This window comes from Ornithorhynchus anatinus, chromosome 1 (genome assembly GCF_004115215.2).
Source record: "Ornithorhynchus anatinus isolate Pmale09 chromosome 1, mOrnAna1.pri.v4, whole genome shotgun sequence".
NCBI classification, from domain to species: domain Eukaryota; kingdom Metazoa; phylum Chordata; class Mammalia; order Monotremata; family Ornithorhynchidae; genus Ornithorhynchus; species Ornithorhynchus anatinus.
In genome coordinates this window covers 148,853,228-148,879,598 of record NC_041728.1, presented here as the reverse complement: position 1 = coordinate 148,879,598, position 26,371 = coordinate 148,853,228, and the positions used below count along the sequence as shown (strand labels likewise).

The following is a 26,371-nucleotide window of genomic DNA, read 5'->3' as shown; positions in this document are numbered from 1 at the left end:
CAGTGGCAGAGCCGGGAGTCGAACTCATGACTTCTGACTCCGAAGCCCAGGCTCTTTCCACTGAGCCACGCTGCTTCTCCAGCGTGACTTAGAGGATAGGGCATTGGCCTAGGGGTCAGAAAGACCTGGATTCTAATCCCGGCTCCGCCATTTGTCTGATGTGTGACTTCGGGCAAGTGACTTCACTTCTCTGTGCCTCAGTGACCGCATCTGTAAAACAGAGATTAAAATTTTGAGTCCCATGCGGGTCATGGACCCTGTCCAACCTGATTAACTTTTATCTATCTCAGTGCTTAATACACAGCCGGACCCAAAAGTAGGCATTTAACAAATACCATTTAAAAAAATATCAGTTATCAGGAGGGACCATTTCCCTCCCCGTCGTAAAGTGTGAATTTGGTTCCTTAGAGCAAACATTTGTTCATTCAGTTGCCCCCACGGCCTTGCTTAAAAGATCCTTTGGACCAATGATCTTCCCAAAACCCCCAGAACCTGTGCCAAAGCATAATCTCATCCCCGACGCAGCCTCTCCACTTTCGTAGCATGAACTAATCATTTACTATGTATTTGCTGATATTTGAACCAGGGACAGAAGTTAGCAGGCCGAATTACCAAATGGAAATCTATAAAAAAAAGTCTCCCTTTGTGGTAATCTATTTTCAGAGGACCAGTTTTGAGAAAGTCTGGGGACGAATTCCCGACTTGGGCCGCTCGAGGCAGGGGTTTCCAAGCTTGGACGATGCGGGTGCTCACGGGGGTGGTGGTGTTTTTGAGTTTGCTGCAGCAATTCCATTCGCTTGAGCCTGGTGACTGTAATGCCTCAGAGAAGGTAGCCGAGGAGGCCGTGGATCTGATCAATAAAGACCGTAGGAGGGGTTTTCTTTTCGAGCTCCTATGAGTTGCTGATGCCCACGTCCACCAAACAGTGAGTAATCGTTGAAATGATGAGCTTGCGGACTATTTTCAGCTCTATGCATTAGGGGAAATGTCTGAAACCGTTCAACGCTCCCGCCATGTCCGTCTCCCCGACTAAATTGGAAGCTCCTGGAGGACGATGATCGTGAAGCGGCGATTGAGAACCTGAGTGGTCTAGTAGAATGAGCACAGGCCTGGGAGTCAGAGACCGGGGTTCTAATTCCAGCTCTGCCTCTTGTCTGTTGTGTGACCTTGGATAAGTCCAGTACAGTGCTCTGCACATAGTAAGCGCTCAATAAATCCTACTGAATGAATAAGACACTTAACTTCTCTGGGCCTCAGTTACCTCATCTGTGTAATGGGGATTAAGACTGTGAGCCCCATGTGAGTCAGGGACTGCATCCAACCCCATTTCCTTGTATCCACCCCAGTACGTAGTACAGTGCCTGGAACGCAGTGAGTGCTTAACAAATGCAAAGCCTCAGTTACCTCGTCTGTAAAATGGGGAATAACTGTGAGCCTCACGTGGGACAACCTGATTACCCTATATCTACCCCAGCGCTTAGAACAGTGCTCTGCACATAGTAGGTGCCTAACAAATACCAACATTATTAAATACCAGTTATTACTATTATTATTCTCTGTGCCTTACCTGTGAAATCGAAGAAGTCTTCCCCTTCCCCACTTAGTCTGAGCCACATGGGAGAGAGACTGTGTCCAACCTGATTATCTTGTCTATACCTCAGTTCGGTACTCTGCACATGATAAACCCTTAACAAATACCATAAGTATCATTATTATTATTATTATCATCATTTCTACTTTACCATATTGCCCCAATTGCTGATTACTGCGCACTGCACACCCTAAGTGTTCGGAGACTATCACTGATCGATTGCTTTTTAAAATGAAAGTGTTGGAAGTGTTATATTTAGCATTTAGGGAGAGTATACTACAATCATATTCCATTTATATTAGTGTCATGATTATCCTTTTTACCCTGTTTTCGAGTGTAGAATCGTTTTTCCCCTTATAATAAAATAATGATAATGATGGTAACGATTGTGGTATTTATAATCGGGTCCCACATGGGGCTCACAGTCTAAGTAGCACAGAGAACAGGTGTTGAATCCCCATTTTACAGGTGAGGAAATCGAGGCAGAGAGAAGAGGTCACACAGCAGTTACTTGGCAGAGCCGGGATTAGAACCCAGGTTCTCTGACATGTCCATGCTCTTTCCATGCGACCATGCTGCCCTTCCACAGACACAGTGTTTTCCTTTATGTTCTTCTTATAGGTCATAGGTTCTAGTCCCAGCTCCGCCCGTTGTCCGCTGTGTGACCTTGGACAAATCACTTAACTTTTCTGTGCCTCAGCTACCTCATCTGTAAAATGGGGATTGAGACTGTGAGCCCACGTTGGACAGGGACTGTGTCCAACCTGCTCTGCTTGTACCCACCCCTGCACTTAATACAGTGCCTGGCACATGGTAAGTGCCTAACAAATACCACAATTTTATTATTATTATTATAGCTGATACAATTAATCAATCAATGGGACCTATTGAGCACTTATCGTGTACAGAGCACTGAAATAACTGCTTGAGTTGAGTACTATAGGACTAGAAAATACGATCTCTGGTCTCAAGTATCTTATAATCTAATGGAGGAGACAGACACTGAAATAAATTATAAACATGTGGGAAGGAATTGAATATATAAAATATTCAAAAATATTTTAAAATAGCATCATTATTAATATTATTATAAATAAGTGCTACAGAGAGTTATGAATACTTTAGTGCTTTGGTAGTGTGGAAGTGATGAAGTGAGTGTGAAAGGAACAGAGAGTGCAAGCTGAGGTGTGATGGGAGAAGAAAGCATAGATAATTTTGTATTTGTTAAGTGCTTACCATGTGCCAGGCACTGGATTAAATGCTGGGGTAGATTCAAGCAACTAGGTGTGAATAATATGCCCACCCCGCACGCGCCGCTCCTCCGCCGCCCACCTCCTCACCATCCCCCGTTCTCACCTATCCCGCCGCCGACCCCCGGGCCCCGTCCTCCCGCGGTCCCGGAACGCCCTCCCTCCTCACCTCCGCCAAACTCATTCTCTTCCTCTCTTCAAAACCCTACTTAAAGCTCACCTCCTCCGAGAGGCCTTCCCACACTGAGCTCCCCTTTGCCCTCTGCTCCCTCTACGCCCCCCTTCACCTCTCCGCAGCTAAACCCTCTTCTCCCCCCTTTCCCTCCGCTCCTCCCCCTCTCCAGTCCCATCCCCTCAGCACCGTACTCGTCCGCTCGACTGTCTATATCTTCATCACCCTATTTATTTTGTTAATGAGATGTACATCACCCCGATTCTATTCAGTTGCCATTGTTTTTACGAGATGTTCTTCCCCTCGATTCTATTTATTGCCACTGTTCTTGTCCGTCCGTCTCCCCCGATTAGACCGTGAGCCCGTCAGAGGGCAGGAACTGTCTCTATCTGTTACCGATCTGTACATTCCAAGCGCTTAGTACAGTGCTCTGCACATAGTAAGCGCTCAATAAATACTATTGAACGAATAATGTTGGTATTTGTTAAGCACTACTTCGTGCAGAGCACTGTTCTAAGCGCTGGGGTAGATACAGGGTCACCAGATTGTCCCATGTGAGGCTCACTGTCTTCATCTCCATTTTACAGATGAGGGAACTGAGGCCCAGAGAAGTGCAGTGACTTGTCCATGATCACCCAGCAGACAAGTGGCAGCACGGGGATTAGAACCCAGGTCCCTTTGACCCCCAGCCCTATGGTTTATCCACTAGGCCACGCTGCTGGTGGGGAAAGTTGCTAGTTTTAAAGTTAGTTTTAAAGGTTCTTACTAATGGCTCTCTGTTGGAAGTTTTGGGGGAGTGGGGAGATGTGAGCCCGTTTCGGGTAGGGATCGTCTCTCTGGCTGAATTGTACTTTCCAAGCGTTTAGTACAGTACTCTTCACACAGTAAGCGCTCAATAAATATGATGGAATGAATGACTGTGTGTGAGGTGATGTTTTAGAAAAATTATCTGGTCATTGGAAGCATGTTCTTCTTTTCCCTTTATTTCTCTTGTTAATGCTTTCATTTCTTACCTAGGCTCTTCTGATTTTAATCATTTATTCAATCGCATTTATAGAGCACCTACTGTGTGCAGAGCACTGTACTAAATGCTTGGAAGAGTACAATATAACAATAAACTGGCACATTCTCTGTCCACACTGAGCTTCCTTCCAAGATTCCGTGTTTGCTTAATTGTCTTGCAACCGGATCAATGTTCAAGCCTTGCGACATTTCAGTTTGCGTTTGGGTTCAGTCGATCAGTTGCATTTACTAAGCATCTACCGATTGCAAGGCACAGTTCCAAGCACTTGGGAGAGTCTAAAAGAGGCAAATACACAATATCTGCCCACAAGAAATTTACATTCTAAAGGGTTTTATGTAATGTTTTGCTCAGTCATATTTGTTTGGCTTTAGTCTCCCCACCTAATAATCTGAATCCTTCGTTTTTCTTAATTGGTTCTTAATATTGTTGTCTAAGAATCATTTTATCACTGTTCATTTTTCCTTATTAAGCTTTCTTTCCAAGCCACTCAATAGCATTTCATTCCCTTTTCCTATTTTCTTAAAATTAGGGTTTCTTTATTCTCATAGAGAATCTAACGGTTCCTGTCACTGTCAAATTCTTTCATCTTCAAGCTTTCAGTTAAATCTTCCAGACTGGTGAATCTCCCACCTTCGCGAGTTGATCTCTCCATCTTCCGCTCCGAATCAGTGTCCCCAACGCGCTCCCCCGACTAGCTTGATAATCAGTGTGTACCCGCAGGCATGACCGAATCACCAACTCACCCCACCCTATCTATCTGATCTCTTCACCTAATCAACCAATCCATCAATTAATCAATCAGTCAGTCGTATTTATCGAGCCCTTACTGTGCGCAGAACACTGTACTGAGAGCTAGGGAGAGTACATCATCACGGTTATAACACACACGTTCCCTGCCCACAATGAGCTTGCGGTTTGTGTTTTATTGAATGCTTCTTCTGTACAGAGCTCTCTCCTAAGGATTCGAAGTGTCCAGTAGTTAGTGGACATGACCTGGTTCTCGCCTACCGGCTAATCGCCTTCCCATCTAAGGCTCTCAATTCTTTCACCTCCATTCCCTCTCTCACACGGCTGCCATGCCTTGGAACTCCTACAGCCCATCCATTCTTCCCACAGTCAAAGCATAGTGGATAAAGCACAGGCCCGGGAGTCACAAGGTCGTGGGTTCTAATCCTGGCTCCACCACTTGTCTACTGCATGGCCTTAGGTAAGTCACTTCACTTCTCTGTGTCTCACTTAAAATGGGGATTGGGACGTGAGCCCCACATGGGACAGGAACTGTGTCCAATCCAATTATCGTGCATCCACCTCAGTGCTTAGTACGGTGTCTGGCACATAGTAAGAACAGCTCAGCCACTTGTCAGCTGTGTGACTGCGGGCAAGTCACCTAACTTCTCTGCGCCTCAGGTACCTCATCTGTAAAATGGGGATTAACTGTGAGCTTCACGTGGGACAACCTGATGACCCTGTATCTACCCCAGCAATTAGAACAGTGCTCTGCACATAGTAAGCGCTTAACGAATACTAACATTATTATTATTATTATTGTTAATTATTGTTATTAGTAGTAGTAATAAGACTTCCTGAATGCCCACTTTCTCCAACATGTCTTCCAGAATCCCGAGTCATATGAATCCATCAGCCAACTCTAGCATTTGTGAAGTTATCTCCATTATCAGGACTTACGGATTTACATTTATTCAAATGAATATTGGATTTTACTTACTATGTAAACACTTTTTGTGTTTTTCTTCCCTTTTAAGAGTAAAAAGCCCCTTGCGGGCATGGAATGTATCATTTGCTTGTTTTGTATCTCCCAAGCAGCCATTGGCTGTTCAATAAATTATTCAACCGATCAATGGTATTTATTTAGAGCTTGCTGAGTGCAGAGGACTGTACTGAGCGCTTGGGAAAGTACAATACGACAGAGCTGGTAGACACATTCCCTGCCCAAAGGAGTTTACAGGGAATGTGTCTACCAACTCTCTTATACTGTAGTCTCCCAAGCACTTAATCCCCACTTCACTATCTGTTAAGTACTTACTACATGTCAAGAACTTTATTAATAATAATAATGGCATTTATTAAGCAGTTACTATGTATCAAGCACCGTACTAATCACTGGGAAAGATACAAGATAATCACGTCACAGCCTAAGTAAGGAGGGAGAACAGGAATTGAATCTCCATTTTACAGAGGAGGTAAGTGAGGCACAGAGAAGTGGTGACTTGCCCAAGATCACACAGAGGACAAGTGGTGGAACTGGGATTAGAACCCAGGTCTTCTTACTGGGGCCCGTGCTCTTTCCGCTACACCATGCTGCTTTTCGGTAGAAAATCTGGAAAGGTAACTGGAAGACTTCCTGATTAGAGGCAGTCTCCAATGTATGAGGTTGGCTGGCAGGTGTCACAGATGGGGTTCAGTAAGGTGTATTTGCCCCCTAGGAGACCGATCTTGTGGTTAGGAATATGCAGGTTTCATCCAAAGATTACCTCTTTGAGCAGATGGCCCAACAAGAGAGCTAAGGCATTCATTCATTTAATCGTATTTACTGAGTGCTTACTGTTTGCAGGGCACTGTAATAAGCGCTTGGAAGAATATAAAACAATACTAGACACATTCCCTGCCCACAACAAGCTTTCGGTCTGGAGTGGGGGAAACAGACACCAGTGTCTTGTCTTATGCCATCGAGTCGTCTCCGACCCGTAGTGACACCGTAGACACATCTCTCGCCTCCCTCTGCAATCGTTCTGGTAGTGGATCCATAGAGTTTTCTTGGTAAAAATACAGAAGTGGTTTACCACCGCCTCCTTCCGAGCAGTAGACTTGAGGCTCCGCCCATGACTCTCTCCCGTGCCGCTGCTGCCCCGAGCAGGTGAGCTTTGAGTTGTAGCGGATGGCCTTCCACTGGCTAACCACTGCCCAAACTGGGAATGGAATGGGTAGGCCTCTGTTTGACTCTCTTTCCTGTAGTCGAGACTAGTAGACTACTGGAAACCCTCTAAGTGAGACCCAGAAAGGGGACAGACATCAGTACAAATAAATGACAGATATGTACGTAAGTGCTACGGTGTCGGGAACTAAGGGAGCAAGTCAGGGTAATGCAGAAGGGAGTGGGAGAAGAAGAAAGGGGGGTGTTAGTCAGGGAAGGTCTCCTGGAGGAGATCTGCCTTCAATAAGGTTTGGAAGCAGCGGAGAGTAATTGTCCGTCAGATTTGAGGAGGGAGGGCGTTCCGGGTCAGAGGCAGGATGCGGGAGAGGGGTCGTCGACGAGATAGGTGAGACTGAGGCACAATGAGAAGATTGGCTTTAGAAGAGCCAAATGCGTGAGACGGGTTGTAGTAGGAACATTGGTCAGGTAGGAGCAGGAAAGGTGATCGAGCGCTTTAAAGCCAAGGGTGAGGAGTTTTTGTTTGAGGTGGAGGTGGATGGATAACCACTGAAGTTTTTTGGAAGTGGGCTGACATGCCCTGAACGTTTTTGTAGAAAAATGATCTGGGCAACGGAGTGAACTACGGACTGGAGCGTGGAGAGCCAGGAGGCAGGGAGGTCAGCGAGGAGGCTGCTGCCGTAATTCAGGCAGTATAGGAAGAGTGATAACGCGGGGTAACAGTTTGGATGGAGAGGAAAGGGTGGATCTCAGCGATACGGTGAAGGTGGGACCGACAGGATTTAGTGATGGATTCAATATGTGGGTTGAATGAGAGGGAGGAGTCAAGGTTTCGGGCTTGTGAGACAGGAAGGATGGCGGTGCCGTCTACAGTGACGGAAAAGGCCAGGGGAAGACAGGGTTAGAGTGGGAAGATAAGGAGCTCTGTTTTGGACAGGTTAAGCCTGAAACGATGGGAGGACATCTAAGTAGAGATATCTGGAAATCGAGTGGAAATGTGAGACCGCAGAGAGGGAGAGAGATCAGGGCTGGAGATGTAGACTTGGGAATCATCCACATAGAAGTGGTAGATGAAGCCATGGGAGCGAATGCGTTCTGCAAGGGAGGGGGTGGAGATGGAGAATAGAAGGGGACCCAGACCTGAGTCTTGAGGGACCTACACAGTTAGGGGTTCCCTTTAGATTCTATTTTGGCCCTCTGGCAGTCTCCTCTTTAGAAAAAGGAACAGCCCCTTCTCAAAATGGCCACCAACTCAGAAAACACGCACACCCACTCTTTTGTTACACAAGAACCCGGCATTAGCACACAGTAGCTCACAGAACTTTGGCCCATTGCAGAACGTCTACTGAATACCTGCTGCTCACCCCCTTAATGACCCAGACGCCCACGGTGACAGCCTGTACTTGCAATCAGGGCAGGCAGTCCTCAGCCCTTCTCGGGGCCAGGAGTCTTGTCTTTCATTCAGTAGTATTTATTGAGCGCTTACTATGTGCAGAGCACCGTACTAAGCACTTGGAATGTACAATTCGGCAACAGATAGAGCCAATCCCTGCCCATTGACGGGCTTAGCTGGGAGGAGCTCTCAACCTGCTCTTACCAGTATCTTCCAGAGATGAGTAAGTCATCATTTTCCTGACGACGCTCAGCTCCCACACTGATTCCGGTCCTGGCTTCCCCAGGTGATCAACTGCGACTTGGCTGGGCATTTCTATCCAGAGTCAGGGTCTTTACGGGCTGAGGTGGAACTCGTTAATGGTCTTTTTCCCTCCTCTTCTTAGACAAGGAGCAACCTAGTTTTACATACAGTAAATAATTAATACAAAAGTGCCCACGAACAGAAATGGCCATCTTCTTATAGCAACAGAGAGGAAATCCCACCTTGTCCTCCAACAAACTTTCCCTGATTAAACTTCCCAGCACTTTTTTTAAAATGGCATTTGTTAAGTGCTTACCGTGTGCCAGGCACCGCATTTAGCCTGGGGAAAATACAAGCTAATCAGATTCACATTTCCCCTTGAGCCATATGAACCTCTTTTACACTCATGTGTGAATGTGACTGCTTATGTATATAGATATAATATAAATACATATACCCCCAGACACACACACTCACACATATATATATATATATATATATATATATACACATTCCCTTTTTTTGACCACTGTAATTGTAAATACATTTATGTTTGTCTCCACCATTAGAATGTAAACTCTTCTAGCCTGAGAATGTGTCACTTCATTATTCTGTTATTCTCCAAGCCCCTAGAACAGTACACCGCACTAAATGGGTGCTCAATAAATGATGTTGCTGATACTACTAATCAAGCAATCAATCAGTGGTATTTATTGAGCATTTACTATGGGCAGAGTACTGTACTGAGCACTTGGGGGACTATAATAATAATAATGTTGGTGTTTGTTAAGCGCTTACTATGTGCAGAACACTGTTCTAAGCCTTGGGGTAGATACAGGGTAATCCGGTTGTCCCACGTGAGGCTCACAGTCTTACTCCCCATTTTACAGATGAAGTAACTGAGGCCCAGAGAAGTGAAGTGACTTGCCCACAGTCACACAGCTGCCAAGTGGCAGAGCCAGGATTCGAACCCATGACTTCTGACTCCCAAACCTGCGCTCTTTCCACTGAGCCACGCCGCTTCTCTAGAATACAACGGAGTTAGCCGACACATTCTCCGCCCACAACGCGCTTACGGTCTAGAGGAGGAGTACAACGCTACTATAACTGCTTCTCTGAAGAATAAATAAATTGCTTTCTCTGAAGGAGGCTGAATGTTCACCGAATGTCACAGACTTTGTGTTTCCTTGATTCTCTTCAGGAATATGCCTTAGTCTCTTATTTAGTCCTGGATGTGATTGAATCCGACTGCTCCGTACTATCCAGGGTCCACTGGAAGGATTGTAAACCACCATCTTCTCGACGTCGGCCTTCTGAATTAGTGAGTAAACGAGGGTACATCTGCTCGCTTTTAGGAATACTATCCTCCGGCTTCCTCGCTCTTTGAGGAGAGCTAGCAGTACGTATTGGTTTTTGTATTTTTTTACGCTGATCTCACAGTGTAAAGAGCTTTAATGAAGAACTCTCTTCTTCGAAGTCTCCCAAGACTAATGGTTTGGTGCAGATTTCAGGAATACAAGGATGAGTCTATATCATTTCCCATATTTGGGAATCATTTTGCATTTTTACAATATGCCTTAGATTCCGGAGCCAGTCTGATGTATGATCCCATTCTGGGAAGACAACAAGCAATGACCCGAAACGCAGTCCATCATAAATAGATCAGCCTCTTCAATTTCAGATTTCCTTGCTGGAAAAGTGAAGTTTTCATAAAGGGAAGCTCTTCCTTGAAAATGTTAGGAATTCAGTCATTATCTACTTGAGATTTTTCCACCTTAATTCCAGCAAATGGTTTCATGTGTGGAATAGAAATGAAGGCACTGAAATAGCCTCTCAAAGGAAACTGGTTTTGAAGACGGATTTGTTGAGTTAGAGACTTGGATGAAACTAAAATGAGTATCTGAGTGCTTTATTCACAAGGTAGAAGAAATAACAGTAGGGATATTTCCTCATTCCCCCATCCTCCTCCTGTGGAAGCAACGAAACTAACATCAAACCATTTATCCTCCAGGTCATTGGACAATGTAAAGTTATAGCTACAACTTACCCGAACACATCCCGGGAGGTGGACAAACTGAAAGGCTACAACTGCACGACAAGTTCTGGTACTATCCCTCATTAAATTAGCAGATAAAATATGGATTCTGATATAGAACGGGCCACTTCTCTCCTTCTACACGGTCACTCGGAGCCGAGATGAACACCTCCTCCTGGAGCGTCGCTATTTGGGATTTGCCCCTCTGTTTAAAGAGGAGGGAAGATTAGCCCGGCAAATCTTGGCAGCACCACTTTGGTACAGGAAGGTGGGAGAGGAGCACAGCTGTGTCCAGTTAAAAGCGAGCCTGTTACCCTCCTTCCCGCCCGCGGTGTGTTGCAGAGCTGGGAGATTTGCACCTTGCTAGGAGCCCCTTCCCCTTTTTTCAGTTGCATTTATTGAGTGCTTACTAGGTGCAGAGCACTGTCCTTGGCTTCAAAGCTCTCCAGCCCCTTGCCCCCATCTACCTCACCTCCCTTCTCTCTTTCCACCGCCCACCCCGCACGCTCCGCTCCTCGGCCGCCCGCCTCCTCGCCGTCCCCCGTTCTCGCCCGTCCCGCCGTCGACCCCCGGGCCCCGTCCTCCCGCGGTCCCGGAACGCCCTCCCTCCTCACCTCCGCCAAACTGACTCTCTTCCCCTCTTCGAAGCCCTACTGAGAGCTCACCTCCTCCGAGCGGCCTTCCCAGACTGAGCCCCCCCTTTCCCTCTGCTCCTCCCTCTTCCCCTCAGCACTGTGCTCATTTGTATATATTATTTATTACCCCATTTATTTTCTTCATGAGGTGTCCATCCCCTTGATTCTATTTATCTTGATGATGTCGTCTTGTTTTTGTTTTGTTCTGTTTTGCTCTGCCGTCTGTCTCCCCCGTTTAGACTGTGAGCCCGTCATCGGGCGGGGATGGTCTCTCTCTGTTGCCAAATTGTCCAGTCCAAGCGCTTAGTACAGTGCTCTGCACATAGTAAACCCTCAATACTATTGAAAGAATGAGTAAAATATAACAAGAGCAGACACATTCCCTACCCACAACGAGCTTTCAGTCTCCTCTTCGCCCCCCCGCCTCACCTGCCCGCGGTTGAAGCAGCCTAGCCCAGTCCCCCTCTCCAGCCCCAACAACCCTGGGGGAAGCAATCCAGGGCTTATGCTACTTGTTAAGCACTTAAAATGTGCCAAGCACTATTCTAAGCGCTGAGGTAGAGATAAGATAATAAGGTTGGACACAGTCCCTGTCCCATGTGGGGTTCGCAGTCTCAATCCCCATTTTACAGATGAGGTAACTGAGGCACCGAGAAGTTAAATGACTTGCCTAAGGTCACACAGCGGGCACGGGGCAGGGCTGGGATTAGAAACCAGAATCCCTGACTCCTCGGCCTGAGATCTTTCCAATGGGTCATGCTTTGTGTTTTAAGGCTGAGAGGTCATGCTTCTAACTCTGTCTTATCATGTTGATCTTTACTTGAAATGTCTGCAGAGCTGATGGGTTGATGGTTTTCCATCTCCCCACTCAGCTGCGATCTTCTAAAGTCAAGCGGCATGGCCTAGTGGAACAGCAGAGTCCGAGGAGTCAAAAGGATCTGGTATCTAATCCCGGCCCTGCCGCTTGTCAGCTGTGTGACCTTGGATAAGTCACTTAACTTCTCTGGGCCTCAGTTCCCTCATCTGTAAAATGGGGAATAAGACTGTGAGCCCCACGTGGGACAGGGACTGCGTCCAACCAAATTCGCTCGTCCCCACCCCAGTGCCTGGCAGATTAGTAAGCCCTTAACAAATACCACAAGCAGCATGGCTCAGTGGAAAGAGCACGGGCTTGGGAGCCAGAGGTCATGGGTTCGAATCCTAGCTCTGCCACTTGGCAGCTGGGTGACTGTGGGCAAGTCACTTCACTTCTCTGGGCCTCAGTTACCTCGTCTGTAAAATGGGGATGAAGACTGTGAGCCTCACGTGGGACGACCTAATTACCCTGTAGACCCCAGCGCTTAGAACAGTGCTCTGCACATAGTAAGCGCTTAATAAATACCAACATTATTATTATTATTATTATAATATAGAGAAAAACTGGAGGTTCGATGGCTAGTTGCCTGCGGATGAACATGTCGATGCACAGTCCTGTCAGCAATGCTGCGCACACAGAACAAGGAAGAGGAGCCAAACAGCTATTTGGCCCACTGAATCTCTCAGAGTGGTCAATCATTTGAACTCATTGAGCGCTTACTGTGTGCAGAGCACTGAGCTAAGCGCTTGGGAGCGTACGACACGACGGAGTTGGTAGACATGGTCCCTCTCCAACTGAAAGCCAATCAGGTCAGTCAGTACGAAGCCGCCTGGCCTAGTGGAACTCGGAGAACCTGGGGTCTAATCCCTAGTACCTCCACTTGGCTGCTGTATGACCTTGGGCGAGTCATTTACCTTTTCTTTGCCTTGGTTTCTTCATCTGTGAAATGGTGATTCCATACCTGTTCCTCCTAGTACAGCGTGTCTTAGTAGACAGAGCACTGGCTTGGGACTCAGAAGGAACTGGGCTCTAATCCCAGCCCCACCACATGTCTATTGCGTGACCCTGGGCAAGTCGTTGCCCTTCTCTGTGCCTCACTTACCTCATCTGTAAAATGGCCATAAGAGCACAAGCCCCATCTGGGAAAGGGACTGTGTCCAACCTGATTAACCTGTACCTACCCCAGCGCTGAGAACAGTTCGGCACATAGTAAGTAGTTCATAAGTACCATAATTATCATTATTATTAGTATTATTATTAAGACCATGAGCCCTCTGTGGGACAAGGACCGTGTCCAACCTGATTATCTGCTACGATGAACAGTGCTTGGCACATTCTGAGCATTTAAGGGAAGCAGCATGGCAGAGTGGATAGTCAGAAGGTCATGGGTTCTAATCCCGCTCTGCCACTTGTCTGCTCTATTACCTTGGGCAAGTCACTTCACTTCTCTGGGCCTCAGTTACCTCATCTGTAAAAATGGGGACAGAGACGGTGAACCCCCCCCATGGGACGGGGACTAGGTCCAACCCAATCTGCTTGTACCCACCCCAGTCGTACAGTGTCTGACACATAGTAAACACTTAGATACCGGAAGTGTTACTATTATTATTGAGAAATACCACAGTTACTGTTGCCAGATTGGCTATTTCAAAAAATCACCGTCCATAGACAACTGCCTCTGGAGGGCCATTCGGACCCTGAATCACCCCAGTACGAAGAGGAAAAAATCAGGGTCAGCGGTGGGACCCTCGAAGGGGCTAGGACTCTATTCAGCAGGTGTTCGGGTCGACCGCCCAACAGCCTGTGGGCTGAAGGAGAGAGCGCAGGGCTGGGCGTCAGGAGACTCACGGACTGTGCCCTAATCCCGGCTCTAATACCTGCCTGCTGTGAGGCCTCGGGCAAGTTGTTTAACCTTTCCGTGCCTTAGTTTCCTCATCTACAAAATGGGGATTTAAAACACCTCTAATGATGTTGGGATTTGTTAAGCGCTTACTGTGTGCAGAGCACTGTTCTAAGCGCTGGAGTAGATACAGGGTCATCGGGTCGTCCCACGTGAGGCTCACAGTTAATCCCCATTTTCCAGATGAGGGAACTGAGGCCCAGAGAAGTGAAGTGACTCGCCCACAGTCACACGGCCGACAAGTGGCAGAGCCGGGAGTCGAACTCATGACCCCCGACTCCGAAGCCCGGGCTCTTTCCACTGAGCCACGCTGCTTCCCTCTCTCCTACGCTCTCAACCCGGTATGGTACAATCTGACTCCCTTGTATCTACCACAGTGCTTAGCGCGGTGGCTGGAGCATAGCGTTCATTCATTCAGTCATCCATTCGATGGTATTTACTGAGCGCTTACTGTGCGCAGAGCGCCGTACTAAGCGCTTGGAAAGTACAATTCGGCAACACATAGAGCCAATCCCTACCCAACAACGGACTCACAGTCTAGAAGCGGGGAGACGGACAACAGAAAACAAGTAGACAGGCATCGATAGCATCGAAATAGATAAATAGAATTATGGAGAGCAGTGACTCTCCCCTGCTTCATAGCCTCATTGAAAGCACATCTCTTCCGAGAAGTCTTCCTGACTAAGCCCACCTTTCTTCTTCTCCCACTCCCTTCTGCATCGCCCTTACTCGCTCCTTTTATCCATCCTCCCTCCCAGCCCCACAGCACTTTATACACGCATCAGTAGTTTATTCATTTATATTAATGTCTGCCTCCCCCTGTAGACTTTAAGTTTGTCGTGGTCAGGGACTGTGAGTCCGTTTATTGTTGTACTGTATTCTCCCAAGAGCTTGGTTCAGGACTCTGCACACGGTATATGCTCGATAAATACAATTGACTGACAGCAAATGTTTAATAAATACCCCTTTTTATTACTGATAATGCATTATTATCAGTAATTATTGGCTATCTGGGAAATTTTATCATTATCAAGTGTAAATAAGAAGAAGAAGAAGAATTTTCTCAAACAGCTAGGCATTCCTCAGGTGATATCTCTGAACCTGCCCCGTCTTCCCAGTTTTCCTAAAAGTAGATCCACTTTGGGAGTGAAGTAAGTAATAATAGCCATCCGGTTCAGAATGCTACCAAACAGTCCCAGCCTCAGAATTGTTGGAGAAGCAGCGTGGCTCAGTGGAAAGAGCGCGGGCTGTGGAGTCAGAGGTCAGGGGTTCGAATCCCCGCTCTGCCACCTGTCAGCTGTGTGACTGTGGGCAAGTCACTTCACTCACTTCACTTCTGCTTCTAGAGAAGCAGCGTGGCGCAGTGGAAAGAGCACGGGCTTTGGAGTCAGGGCTCATGAGTTCGAATCCCAGCTCTGCCACTTGTCAGCTGTGTGACTGTGGGCAAGTCACTTAACTTCTCTGTGCCTCAGTTCCCTCATCTGTAAAATGGGGATTAAGACTGTGAGCCCCACGTGGGACAACCTGACTCCCCTGTGTCTACCCCAGCGCTTAGAACAGTGCTCTGCACATAGTAAGCGCTTAACAAATACCAACATTATTATTATTCTCTGGGCCTCAGTTACCTCATCTGGAAAATGGGGATTAAGACTGTGAGCCCCACGTGGGACAACCTGATTCCCCTGGGTCTACCCCAGCGCTTAGAACAGTGCTCTGCACGTAGTAAGCGCTTAACAAATGCCACCATTATTATTATTAATTATTACCATTTTTTCCACACTCGTGTTCACATCTTGTTTTCTCAGTTTCTTCTGCTCTAACTGACCCCAGACCGATACATCCAGTGATCATCGACTACTTTGAGAATACGGAGGAATACGGAGGACTAGCTGAAAAGGCCCTGGATAAATACAACAGTGAGAGTGGTTATTCCGCCTTGTTCAAGGTGGACAGAGTAGAGAGAGCAGTGAGGGGGGTAAGTCGGCAATTATCAATCGATCAGTCATATTTATGGAGCACTTACTACGTGCAGGGTACCGTACCGGGCCGTGAGATGTTTTCTTCGTAGACTTCGCTCTTTGAGATGCGGAAGAAAAGTGGTTGGGAGCAGGAAATCGGAGGAATTAGTCGATGAATCGGTCAATCAGTCAATGTTATTTACTGAGCACCTACTGCGTGCAGAGCACTTTACGTAATGTTTGGGAGAATACAACACAGTAAGAGTTGGTATTCATTCAGCAGTATTTATTTTTTTTTCATTCAATAGTATTTATTGAGCGCTTACTATGTGCAGAGCACTGTACTATGTGTTTGAAATGAACAAGTCGGCAAACCAGATAGAGACGGTCCCTGCCGTTTGACGGGCTCACGGTCTAATCGGGGGAGACGGACAGACGAGAACGATGGCGATAAATAGAGTCACGGGGAAGAATATCTCGTAAAAACAATGGCAACTAAATAGAATCAAGACTAAATAGAATCAAGACTAAATAGAATCAAGACACGAACCCTGCCCTGGAGGAGATTGCTATTTAACGGGGGGGAGACATTCAAGTAAATTACAGATAGGGGAAATGGGAGAGTATAAGAATATGGGCGTAAGCTTTGTGGAGATGGGGTGGAGTGAGTATCGAAGTGCTTAGGGCTATAGACCCAAAGTTGGCAAAAAGGGTGGAGAAAAGAGAGATTAGTCAGGGAAGGTTTATTGGAAGAGTTGTGATTTGGGGAGGGCTTTGAAGATGGGGAGAGCGGTGGTCTGATGGCTATGAAAAGTGAGGGAGTTTCAGGCAGAGAGAAATAGAAACAGAGGATCAGGGCTTTCTTAGAGTCTGAGGAGCTTTGCCAGTGGGGTCTAAGGACTCTATCATCCAATGAGTCGATGGTATTTATTGCGCATTTACTATGCACAGAGCACTGTACTAAGCACCTGGGAGAGTACGACTTAAATTCGGTAGACACGTTCTCTACCCACAGTGAACTTGTAGTCTGGAGGGGGAGCTTGCATTTGGTCGAATATTTACTTGAGTGTCTTGAACTAAATCATAGCTTCAGAGAAAAAAACAAAGCATGTTTTTAATCTTGGTTTCAACTCTTGATTTCACCCAGAAGCCAAGGGTAACCGGAAAAAATCCACCCATCCCGAAGCTCGGGAGAAAAATTGCTCTTCTTACTAGAAGCTTCCAGGAACTGAGTTGGTTCCCTTTCCCCCTAGCAGATGAACACTGCTCTCTCCAGACAGTTGTCGTGGGCAGGGAATATGTCTTTTATATTGTTATATAGGACTCTCCTAAGCACTTAGTACAGTGCTCTGCACACAGTAAACGTTCAATAAATTTGATTGACTGACTGGCATTTCTGGTAGTCTTATAATAATAATAATAATGGTATCTGTTAAGCGCTTAGTATGTGCCAAGCACTATTCTAAGCACTAGGGTAGACACAGGGTAATCAGTTTGTCCCACGTGGGGCTCACAGTCTTAATCTCCATTTTACAGATGAGGTAACTGACGGTCCCGAGAAGTGAAGTGACTTGGCCAAAGTCACACGGCCGACAAGCGACGGAGTCGGGATTAGAGCCCACGACCTCTGACTCCCAAGCCCGGGCTCTTGCCACTAAGCCATGCTGCTTCTCGATGGGAGTCCTAATAGCTGAAGTCTGGGAGGAAAACTGGAAAGCACAATGGGGCATATAATAATGATTACTAATTATGGTATTCGTTAAGTGCTTGCTCCGTGATAACAGGGAGCCCTTTGGGTCATGAGAGAGGTTGACTGTGCGTGAGAATTACCGAGGTGCTGCATGGCGTAGTGGATAGAGCACAGGCCTGGAAGGCAGAGGGTCCTGGGTTCTGATCCCAGCTCTGCTACTTTCCTGCTGTGTGGCCTTGGACAAGTCTTTTCACTTATCACTGCCTCAGTTACCTCATCTGTAAAATGGGGATTAAGACTGTGAGTCCTAATGAGGCCAGGGACTGTGCCCACCCCAATTTGCTTGTATCTACCCCAGCGCTTAGTACAGTGCCTGGCACGTAGTAAGCACTTAACAGATATCATAATCATTATTATTATTACTGTCTCTTTCTAGTAAACAATCTAAAGGATGACTGGGAGCATGGACTGCACGGGAGAGACTGTCTCTTTCTGCTAAACAGTCTGCTTCACTCTGAAGAAGAGGAGAAAAAGCAAGCCAGAATATCTAGAAGGTCACCCCCGTAAAATGTTCTACAGTTGCCTCAGTTTCCTCATCTATAAAAGGGGGATTCAATTAACCTGTTCTCCCTTCTACTTGGACTGTGAGTCCCATGTAGGACAGGGACTGCATCTGACGTGATTAACTTCTGTTGCTGTATTGTACTTTCCAGCGCTTAGCACAGTGCTCTGCGCACCGTAAGTGCTCAATAAATACGACTGAATGAATTAACTCGTTTCCACCTCAGCACTCAGAACAGCGCTGGACACACAGTGAGCAACTTAGCAAAAACCTATCAGTCAATCATTCGTATTTATTGCGCACTTACATCGTGCAGAGCACTGTACTGAGACTCATTCCCCGTCCGTAAAGAGCTTGCTGTCTAGAGGGGGAGACAGACATTAGAATAAATCAATAAATAAATGACGGTTATGTACATAAGCTCTGAGGCCTGGGTCGGAGAATGAATAAAGGGAGCAAGTCAGGGTGACGCAGAAGGGAGTAAGAGAAGAGGAAAGGAGGGATTAGCCTGGGAAGGCCTCTTGGACGAGAAGCGCCTTCGTCTTCCTCGATAAGGAGCCGCAATCCGGTTCCAAACGCACATTTTCCATGCTTTCAACTAGAGATGACCCGCAGCATATTAGAACAGTGCTCCGCACACGGTAAACAATAAATAACACCGATTTGTCGATTGATTGGTATTTGGGAAATTGTCATTTTATTTCCCCGAGGCTCATATGGTCTATCTATTTCAGCGAGGAGGAGAACGGACAGTCTACTTTGTGGACTTCAGTATAACCAACTGCTCCAAGAGAGTCGCCAGGTACCCCTCACCCAGGCGCTGCGATGTAAGTATAGAGCAAGCACCTCCAGGGCTCCACTGAGGCGGCGGTCGTATCCTTGCAGAGCCTTGCTTTAACCTCATTTCCCCGTAACTACCCCAGCGCTTAGAACAGTGCTCTGCACGTAGTAAGCGCTTAACAAATACCAACATTATTATTATTATTAACCCCTGTACACTGTAAATTTGTTGTGGGCAGGGATTGCATCTGCCCAGATTTGTTGTGTTGTACCTTCCCACGAGCTCAGTACAGTGCTCTGCACATGGTAAGCAGTCAATAAGTGCCATCGAATGGCCGATTTATTAAACAGAACGTGCGTTTCAGTACTCACCTGGGAATCAGTGCCCTGCACGTGCACAGAACCGTCTCTCCCATCTCCACGTCACGCGTATCCATCCGCCGTCCTCTGTCAGAAAGTCTCCTATAGGGTCACTGTGCTGCATCCAAAATGCATAGTGAAAAGAAATCTATAATTAGCCACTTAATGTGCAGAGCTAAATTGTCTTTCGTGGAATTTTCCAGTTCTGCTGTTCTATTTCCTGTCTTAGTATACTGGTCCCTGCTACGGTTTTAAAAATAAAGGGGCCGGAGAAACACGGGACACAAAACACGGGAAGCACACGGGCTTGAGAGTCAGAGGTCATGGGTTCTAATCCTGGCTCCACCGCTTGTCTGCTGTGTGACTCTGGGCAAGTCACTTAACTTCTCCGGGCCTCAGTTGCCTCAGCTGTAAAATGGGGATTATCACTGCGAGCCCCACGTGGGACAACCTGATTACCCTGTATCTACCCCAGTGCTTAAAACAGTGCTTGGCACGTAGCAAGTGCTTAACAAATACCGTGATTATTATTATTATTAAAAAATGGTTTATCTGCCTGTATTGCTTAACAGAATCCAAATGGAGAAACAGGGACCCATGGAAGCTGCCTGACCATTGGCAGATGTGATGATCTTATTGATTCCCGCTCCTGCTTTTTCTAACCTGACCACAGCGGTATTAGGCCTAAATTCTTTGGTGGGGGCGGTTGGACAAACTCTAGAAACTCCTCTAGAAACTTCCTTCAATTCTCCTCCTTCTCGTATTGAAAAATGGAGACCTATAATGTAGAAGAGCTATGGCAAGGTACATTATTATTTCTCGTATTCTAGACACTTACTGAGTGCTTTCTAACCCAACCTCAATTTCCCTGAAGATTCCATTCGATGGGATCAAGTAGCAGTGACCTGAGTGAGATGTCGTGACCGTTGAAAGAAACTCTTGGGAATCTGCCATTTAGAATTCGAATTTAGATTTAGAATATCAGTTTGTGTCCATTTCAGATGTCTTTGCTGACTTGGAGAATGAATGAAAAATGTTAAAAAAAAAAAAAAAAGCAAGTCTTGCCCTTAAGGAACTTTCGCCTTAGTGGAGGAGACAGCAGACATGGAAGTGGTAATAGTATTTTTTTTTAAGTACCTATCGGGTGCAAAGCACTAGGAAGGAATGTACGAATGAAAATTAGATCAGTCAGTCAATCGTATTTATTGAGCGCTTACTGTGTACAGAACACTGTACCAAGTGCTTGGGAGAGTACAACATAACCATATAACAAACACATTCCCTGCCCTTAACGAGTTGACGGTCTAGAGGGGGAGGTAGACATCAAAATAAATAAATGAATAATGGATGCTGACATAAACTCGGTGGGGCTGGGAGGGGGGTGAATAAAGGGAGCAAGTCAGGGCGATGCAGAAGGGAGTGGGAGAAGAGGAAAGGAGGGCTTAGTCGGGGAAAGCCTCTTGGAGGAGGTGTGGTCCCGGACTTTCAAAGAGCTCGCTGTCTAAGACTAAGTCAGAGGAGGAGAGGGGATAAAAGGAAAGATTTATTCATTCAGCCATTCGACTGTATTTACTGAGCGCTTGCTATGTGCTGCATATTCCCTTCCCACAACGAGTTTACTGTCTAGGGGTGAGAGAATGGAAGCACAAGGGCCACATAAAAGGCAAGGGGGAAGCAGCGTGGCTCAGTGGAAAAGAGCCTGGGCTTTGGAGTCAGAGGTCATGAGTTCGACTGCCGGCTCTGCCACTTGTCAGCTGGGTGACCGTGGGCGGGTCACTTCACTTCTCCGTGCCTGTTACTTCATCTGTAAAACGGGGATTAACCGTGAGCCTCACGTGGGACAACCTGATGACCCTGTATCTACCCCAGCCATAGAACAATGCTCTGCACATAGTAAGCGCTTAACAAATACCAACGTTATTAAGATAAATATAAAATTAAAGCAAGGGAAATTGGGAACTGTGGCTACAGGCACTGAGCATCACGTTCAGCTTCAGAGTCCAGCGGCCCCAACCCCGGGACGCTCCCCGGCTTTGGCCACGGCCCATTCGCGGTCTGGGGCCGTGTTGCTGTACCTGCTTCCAGCCCTCCACTGTGGCAGGGTAGATGAAAAGCAAAACCCCAGGATAGCACGGGCCCCGGGAGCGGAGAAGATTCAACAGTAGTAACAGGGGAGAAGCCTGACCTCATTAGGGAGAAAATCTCACTAGAGAGTCCCGCTGTAGACTGGAAACATGCTGTGGGCAGGGAATGCGTCTGTTTATTTTTGTCGCCCGAGTGCTTAGTACGGTACTTTGCACAGAGCAAGCGCTCAAAAAATACGACTGAATGAATGAATGTATGAAAGATTAGAGGAAAGCTAAGAGGATCACTTAGAAGAAGTGAAGAGCACAAGTCAAACAGAAGTAGGACCAAGCCGATGAAAACACTATAGGCCTTTGGTTGGAAGGCTTTGTTTTCTATCATCCTCAGCCCCATCATCAGTGGCACTTACCGAGTGCTTTTTGGGTGCAGAACCCTTGGGAAAGTTCTGGACAGCAGAGTTGGTAGACACGTTTCCTGCTCATATAATGAGTTTACCATCCAGAGGAGCTTATCTGGGAAAAGCAATGAGCTCTGGACATTTTTGAAAGGGTTGGGTGATGTGTTTCAATCAGCATTTTAGAAAGGTGGTTTCCTTGATTAAGAAGGAGAGATTCCAGATATAATTTTCAAACCTTGACATTTCTCCCTAAACTGCCCAAAGCTTTTTACAGTTCATTGGCCAAGCACACAGACACTTCAGTCACCCTCCCCGCCCCCCCGAACACACCCACATTCACGAACGCATTCAAGTCCTTCTCTTTCCTTCGCAGTTCGTTGGATTCTGCAACGGAGATCTGGCATACAGCGTAGGAGTCACCAACCTGGAGAACCCGGAGAACATTGAAGTCAACTGTGAAATCTTCAACAATACCGTGCGTGGCCCGATTCCCTCGGCGGGTTGGTTAGGGTGGTGTCGAGGGACAGAGGGAAAAAAGGAGCCTTCGGAAGTGGTCATGGAATGGGAAAGTTTAAGATTTTTTTTTGGTGTCGAGCACGTGGGAAATTGCCCCGGACTATCTTCCTCCAGCTAGGATGGTCCCACCCTCGTCGCATCAGAGGTTAATGAGCAGCAAAATTTAGCTGATCTCCAGTTGACTCTCTCTGCCTCCAGCGTGGAAGTGTCTCTGAACTTAAATGTTACCTTTCGGAAGGATGTGTCTCATATGCCACATCCGGATGCCTCTTTCCATTTATTTCAGACTGGGAAAAACTCGATTTGCTTACAGATCTGTTTTGGCGAGCTCATTTTGGACTGGGAGCGTGTCTGCTAATTTCTGTTGCTTTGTTCTCTTCCAAGCACTTAGTACAGTGTTCTGCACCTAGTAAGTGCTCATAAATTGCACTGATTGATTGGTTTCACCCATAACAGTTGGGCTGAACACTTTGCCCTGATCGGCAAACGGGTTATAGTTTTCCAACACACAGCTAATTGAGATGTTTAAGTTAGCAATGATTAGAAGCAGCTGGGCTTAGTGGAAAGAACACGGGCTTGGGAGTCAGAGGTCCTGGGTTCTAATCCCAGCTCTACTACCTGTCAGCTGTGTGATTTGGGGCAAGTCACTTAACTTCTCTGCGCCTCATTTACCCGATCTGTAAAATGGGGATTAAGACCGTGAGCCCCACGTGGGACAACCTGATTACCTTGTATCTACCTCAGCACTTTGTGTATCTACACGCAGCAAGCACTTAACACCTATATACAAAGCGCTGGGTCAGAGAAGCAGCGTAGCCTTGTGGAAAGAGCACGGATCTGGGAGTCAGAGGGCCTGGGTTCTAATTCCAGCTCTGCCATTTGCTTGATGAGTGACCTCAGGCAAGTCACTTAACTTTCCTGTACCTCAATTACCTCATCTATCAAATGGGGATTCAATCCTCCTCCCTCCAACAGAGAGTGTGAGCCCTGTGCAGAACAGGGACTCTGTCCAACCTGATTAACTTGTGTCTAGTCGTATAGTAAGTGCTTGTCGTATAGTCCCCGTCGTATAGTTCTTGTCGTATAGTAAGTGCTTAACAAATAACATAAAAATATTACCGTGTAAACAGATTACAGCCCCTCTGCCACAGGGCTCACAGTCTAAATTGGAGTAAACAAGCACAATAACAGTGAAGTACAAAACAGCAGTAAATAAATGAAAAATCCAAGATAACGAGGTTACCTCACACCTCACCCACTCCTCCGCTGAGGGCCAGCTCCAATATGTAAGCAAGGTAAGCCACCACCTCAGGTGGCAATGTCTTAGGTGGCAATAATTATTATTATTGTGGTATTTGTTAAACACTGTGTGCCAGGCACTGTACTAAGCGCTGGGGTGGATACAAGCCAATTGGGTTGGACATCGTCCCTGTCCCACGTGGGGCTCACGGTCTCATTCCCCATTGTACAGATGGTGAGGTCCAGAGACTTGCCCCAGGTCACACAGCAGACAAGTGCCAGCGGCAAGATTAGAACTCATGACCTTCTGACGCCCAGGCCCCTTTGCTCTATCAACTACACCATTCTGCTTCATGGCATAATAATAATAATAATGTTGGTATTTGTTAAGCGCTTACTATGTGCTGAGCACTGTTCTAAGCGCTGGGGGAGACCCAGGGGAATCAGGTTGTCCCATGTGGGACTCACAGTCTTAATCCCCATTTTACAGATGAGGTAACTGAGGCACAGAGAAGTTAAGTGACCTGCTCACAGTGCTTCATGTACTCTCCCAAGTGCTTGGTAGGGTGCTCTGCACACAGTAAGCGCTCAAAAAATACGAAGCAGCATGGCCTAGGGGTAAAAGCACGGGCCTGGGAGTCAGAGGACCTGGGTTCCAATCCTGGCTTCTCCGCTTGCCTGCTGTATGGCTTTGGGCAAGTCACTTCAATTCTCTGGGCCTCAGTTACCTCATCTGTAAAATGGGGATTAAGGCTGTGAGCCCCATGTGGGACAGGGACCGCGCCCAACCTGATAACCCTGTATCTACCCCAGTGCTTAGAATAGTGTTTGACACATATTAGGTGCTTAACAAATACTATTATAAATAATAATAGTAATATAAGAGCTTCCAACCCCAGGTGGAAGCCACCACACATGGCAAAAGGGGAGCTGGGAGGGAAATTCAACGTCTCTGGAGCAGTGAGCGGGGCTCGGGGGACTTCCGGAAAATTGCGGTAGTGAGATGGGGGGGCCGAGAAAGGATTAGCTTCCTTATCTCTACGTGTGCGCACACTCAATCCACCAGTGGTATTTATTGAGCGCTTACTATGGGCAGAGCACCGTACGGAGCGCTCACGCGATTGTACACGCCTCGGAAGACGAAGCCATACCGCCTCGAGTATGGTTGGGAAACTGAAGTTTAGAGCCTCGACACTTTCAACTCCTGCTTTGGTGGTGCGTGATTCAGCCTAAAAATCCCCGTTTTCTCTCCTAGAAGTACTTCACAAATTTTGGAAGCGGAAAAGACCATCATCACCCCCACAAGAAAAGCCACCGTTTCAGTAATTGTACGGTCTCAGCTCCACCAGGTGTGAAGCCTAACCGAAGGAATTTTACGGCCCCTCACGGTCATCAACACCACCACGATCACCATCACCGACCCCGTCCCCATCCCCCAAACTGCCCCTTCCGTTTAGCAGACCCACTCGCTCCTCAAGAAGGACAAGATAGAAAACGGCAAAAAGGGGATGATTTATCCTCCCCTCAAGATGTTCCTTCTCCTTGGAGAAGTCACAGAAATGGACACGTTTCGAAGTCACGAGGCGAGCACCGCACGAGACATCCCCCCTACTCTGGCAAACACAAGCACGGGGATTCCCACTCATCGGAAGAAGATCATTCATTTAGACGACACTTTTTTCCGCACTGGCCACAGCTCGGCTCCGTCCACCGTCTTCCGCCGTTGAAGAAGGATGAGGTCCTTCCCGTTCCCGAAGTCAACTTTCCCAGGCCGCACCGCTATCCATCCCCGGAACGTGACGGCCCTCGAAGGCCAGAAATTCCGCCCTTCCCACAGTCACCTTCAGTGTCTTGTCCGGGGAAACTCAAGTATGAGAGCTCAGTTTCACGCTTTCTGCCGTAAAGAACTCTAAAGCGAAGGCTGGTCGCTGATGGAAACAATCACCTTTCCATGGTGGAAATCACAGATACAATATTCTAGTAATCGCGTGTAAAATTTCAGTGTCTTTGCTTCTGATAGTGGGAATAAGGAAAGGAAAGAGGGAAGTGGAAGCAGTGAGGGCTGGAAAGAGAAACAGAAAATGCACTTGCTTGCTTAAGCACATTCAAGAAAGTGTTATATTGACTCTGTTACCAATTGGCTGTAAAGCCTTAAACAAGTCTCTTGACTCTTTCTGCCTCAGTTTCTCCATCTGTAGATGCTCAATAAATAGTTTGGATTGACTGACTGAGAACTCGGACGCCTAGCTCCCTTTCCTGGACTTCCTAAATTCTCACACATCACTCTTTTTTTCAAATGTGGACATATTGTATTAGGATCCTGAAAAGGGGCCCTGTGTGATATCTATCCATTTATTCTTTCTCCAACCGGGTCTTTCTTTCTTCCTCATTCCTTGTGGACCCACATTCGGTAACCTCGTCCTATCGGACCCCCGGTTTGACCTGCACTGCACACAGAAGCAGCCTGGACTAGTGAAGAGAGAACGGACCCGGAAATCAGAGGACCTGGGTTCTGATCCCGTCTCTTCCGAGTGCCTGCTGTGTGACCTTGGGCAAATCACTTAGCTTCTCCGTACCTCATTTCTCCTGTTCGCCTTCCTACTTAGACTGTGAGTCCCATACGAGATAGGAACTGTGTCCAACTTAATTCACTTGTAATTACCCCAGTGCTTCGAACAGTGCTCGACACACAGTAAACGCTTAAATGCCGTAAAAAAATAAACAAAACCATTTCTCCCCCTATCACATCACAGTGAGTCCAGGTAAACGCATTTGGATAGAAAAACATTCCCTAA

At 46.9% G+C, this 26,371-nt stretch overlaps 1 protein-coding gene across 1 annotated transcript; it reads left to right on the top strand.

Annotated features, from left to right (window-relative positions):
* Positions 1-616: 616 nt before the first annotated feature.
* On the top strand, positions 617-25,810 carry HRG (histidine rich glycoprotein). The gene is given in 7 exon segments (XM_007662541.3): positions 617-925; positions 9,765-9,884; positions 10,575-10,668; positions 15,795-15,964; positions 18,934-19,026; positions 22,195-22,296; positions 24,832-25,810. Coding segments are annotated over 7 exon segments (1,413 nt in total). The 5' UTR covers positions 617-739; the 3' UTR covers positions 25,480-25,810.
* Positions 25,811-26,371: the final 561 nt, after the last annotated feature.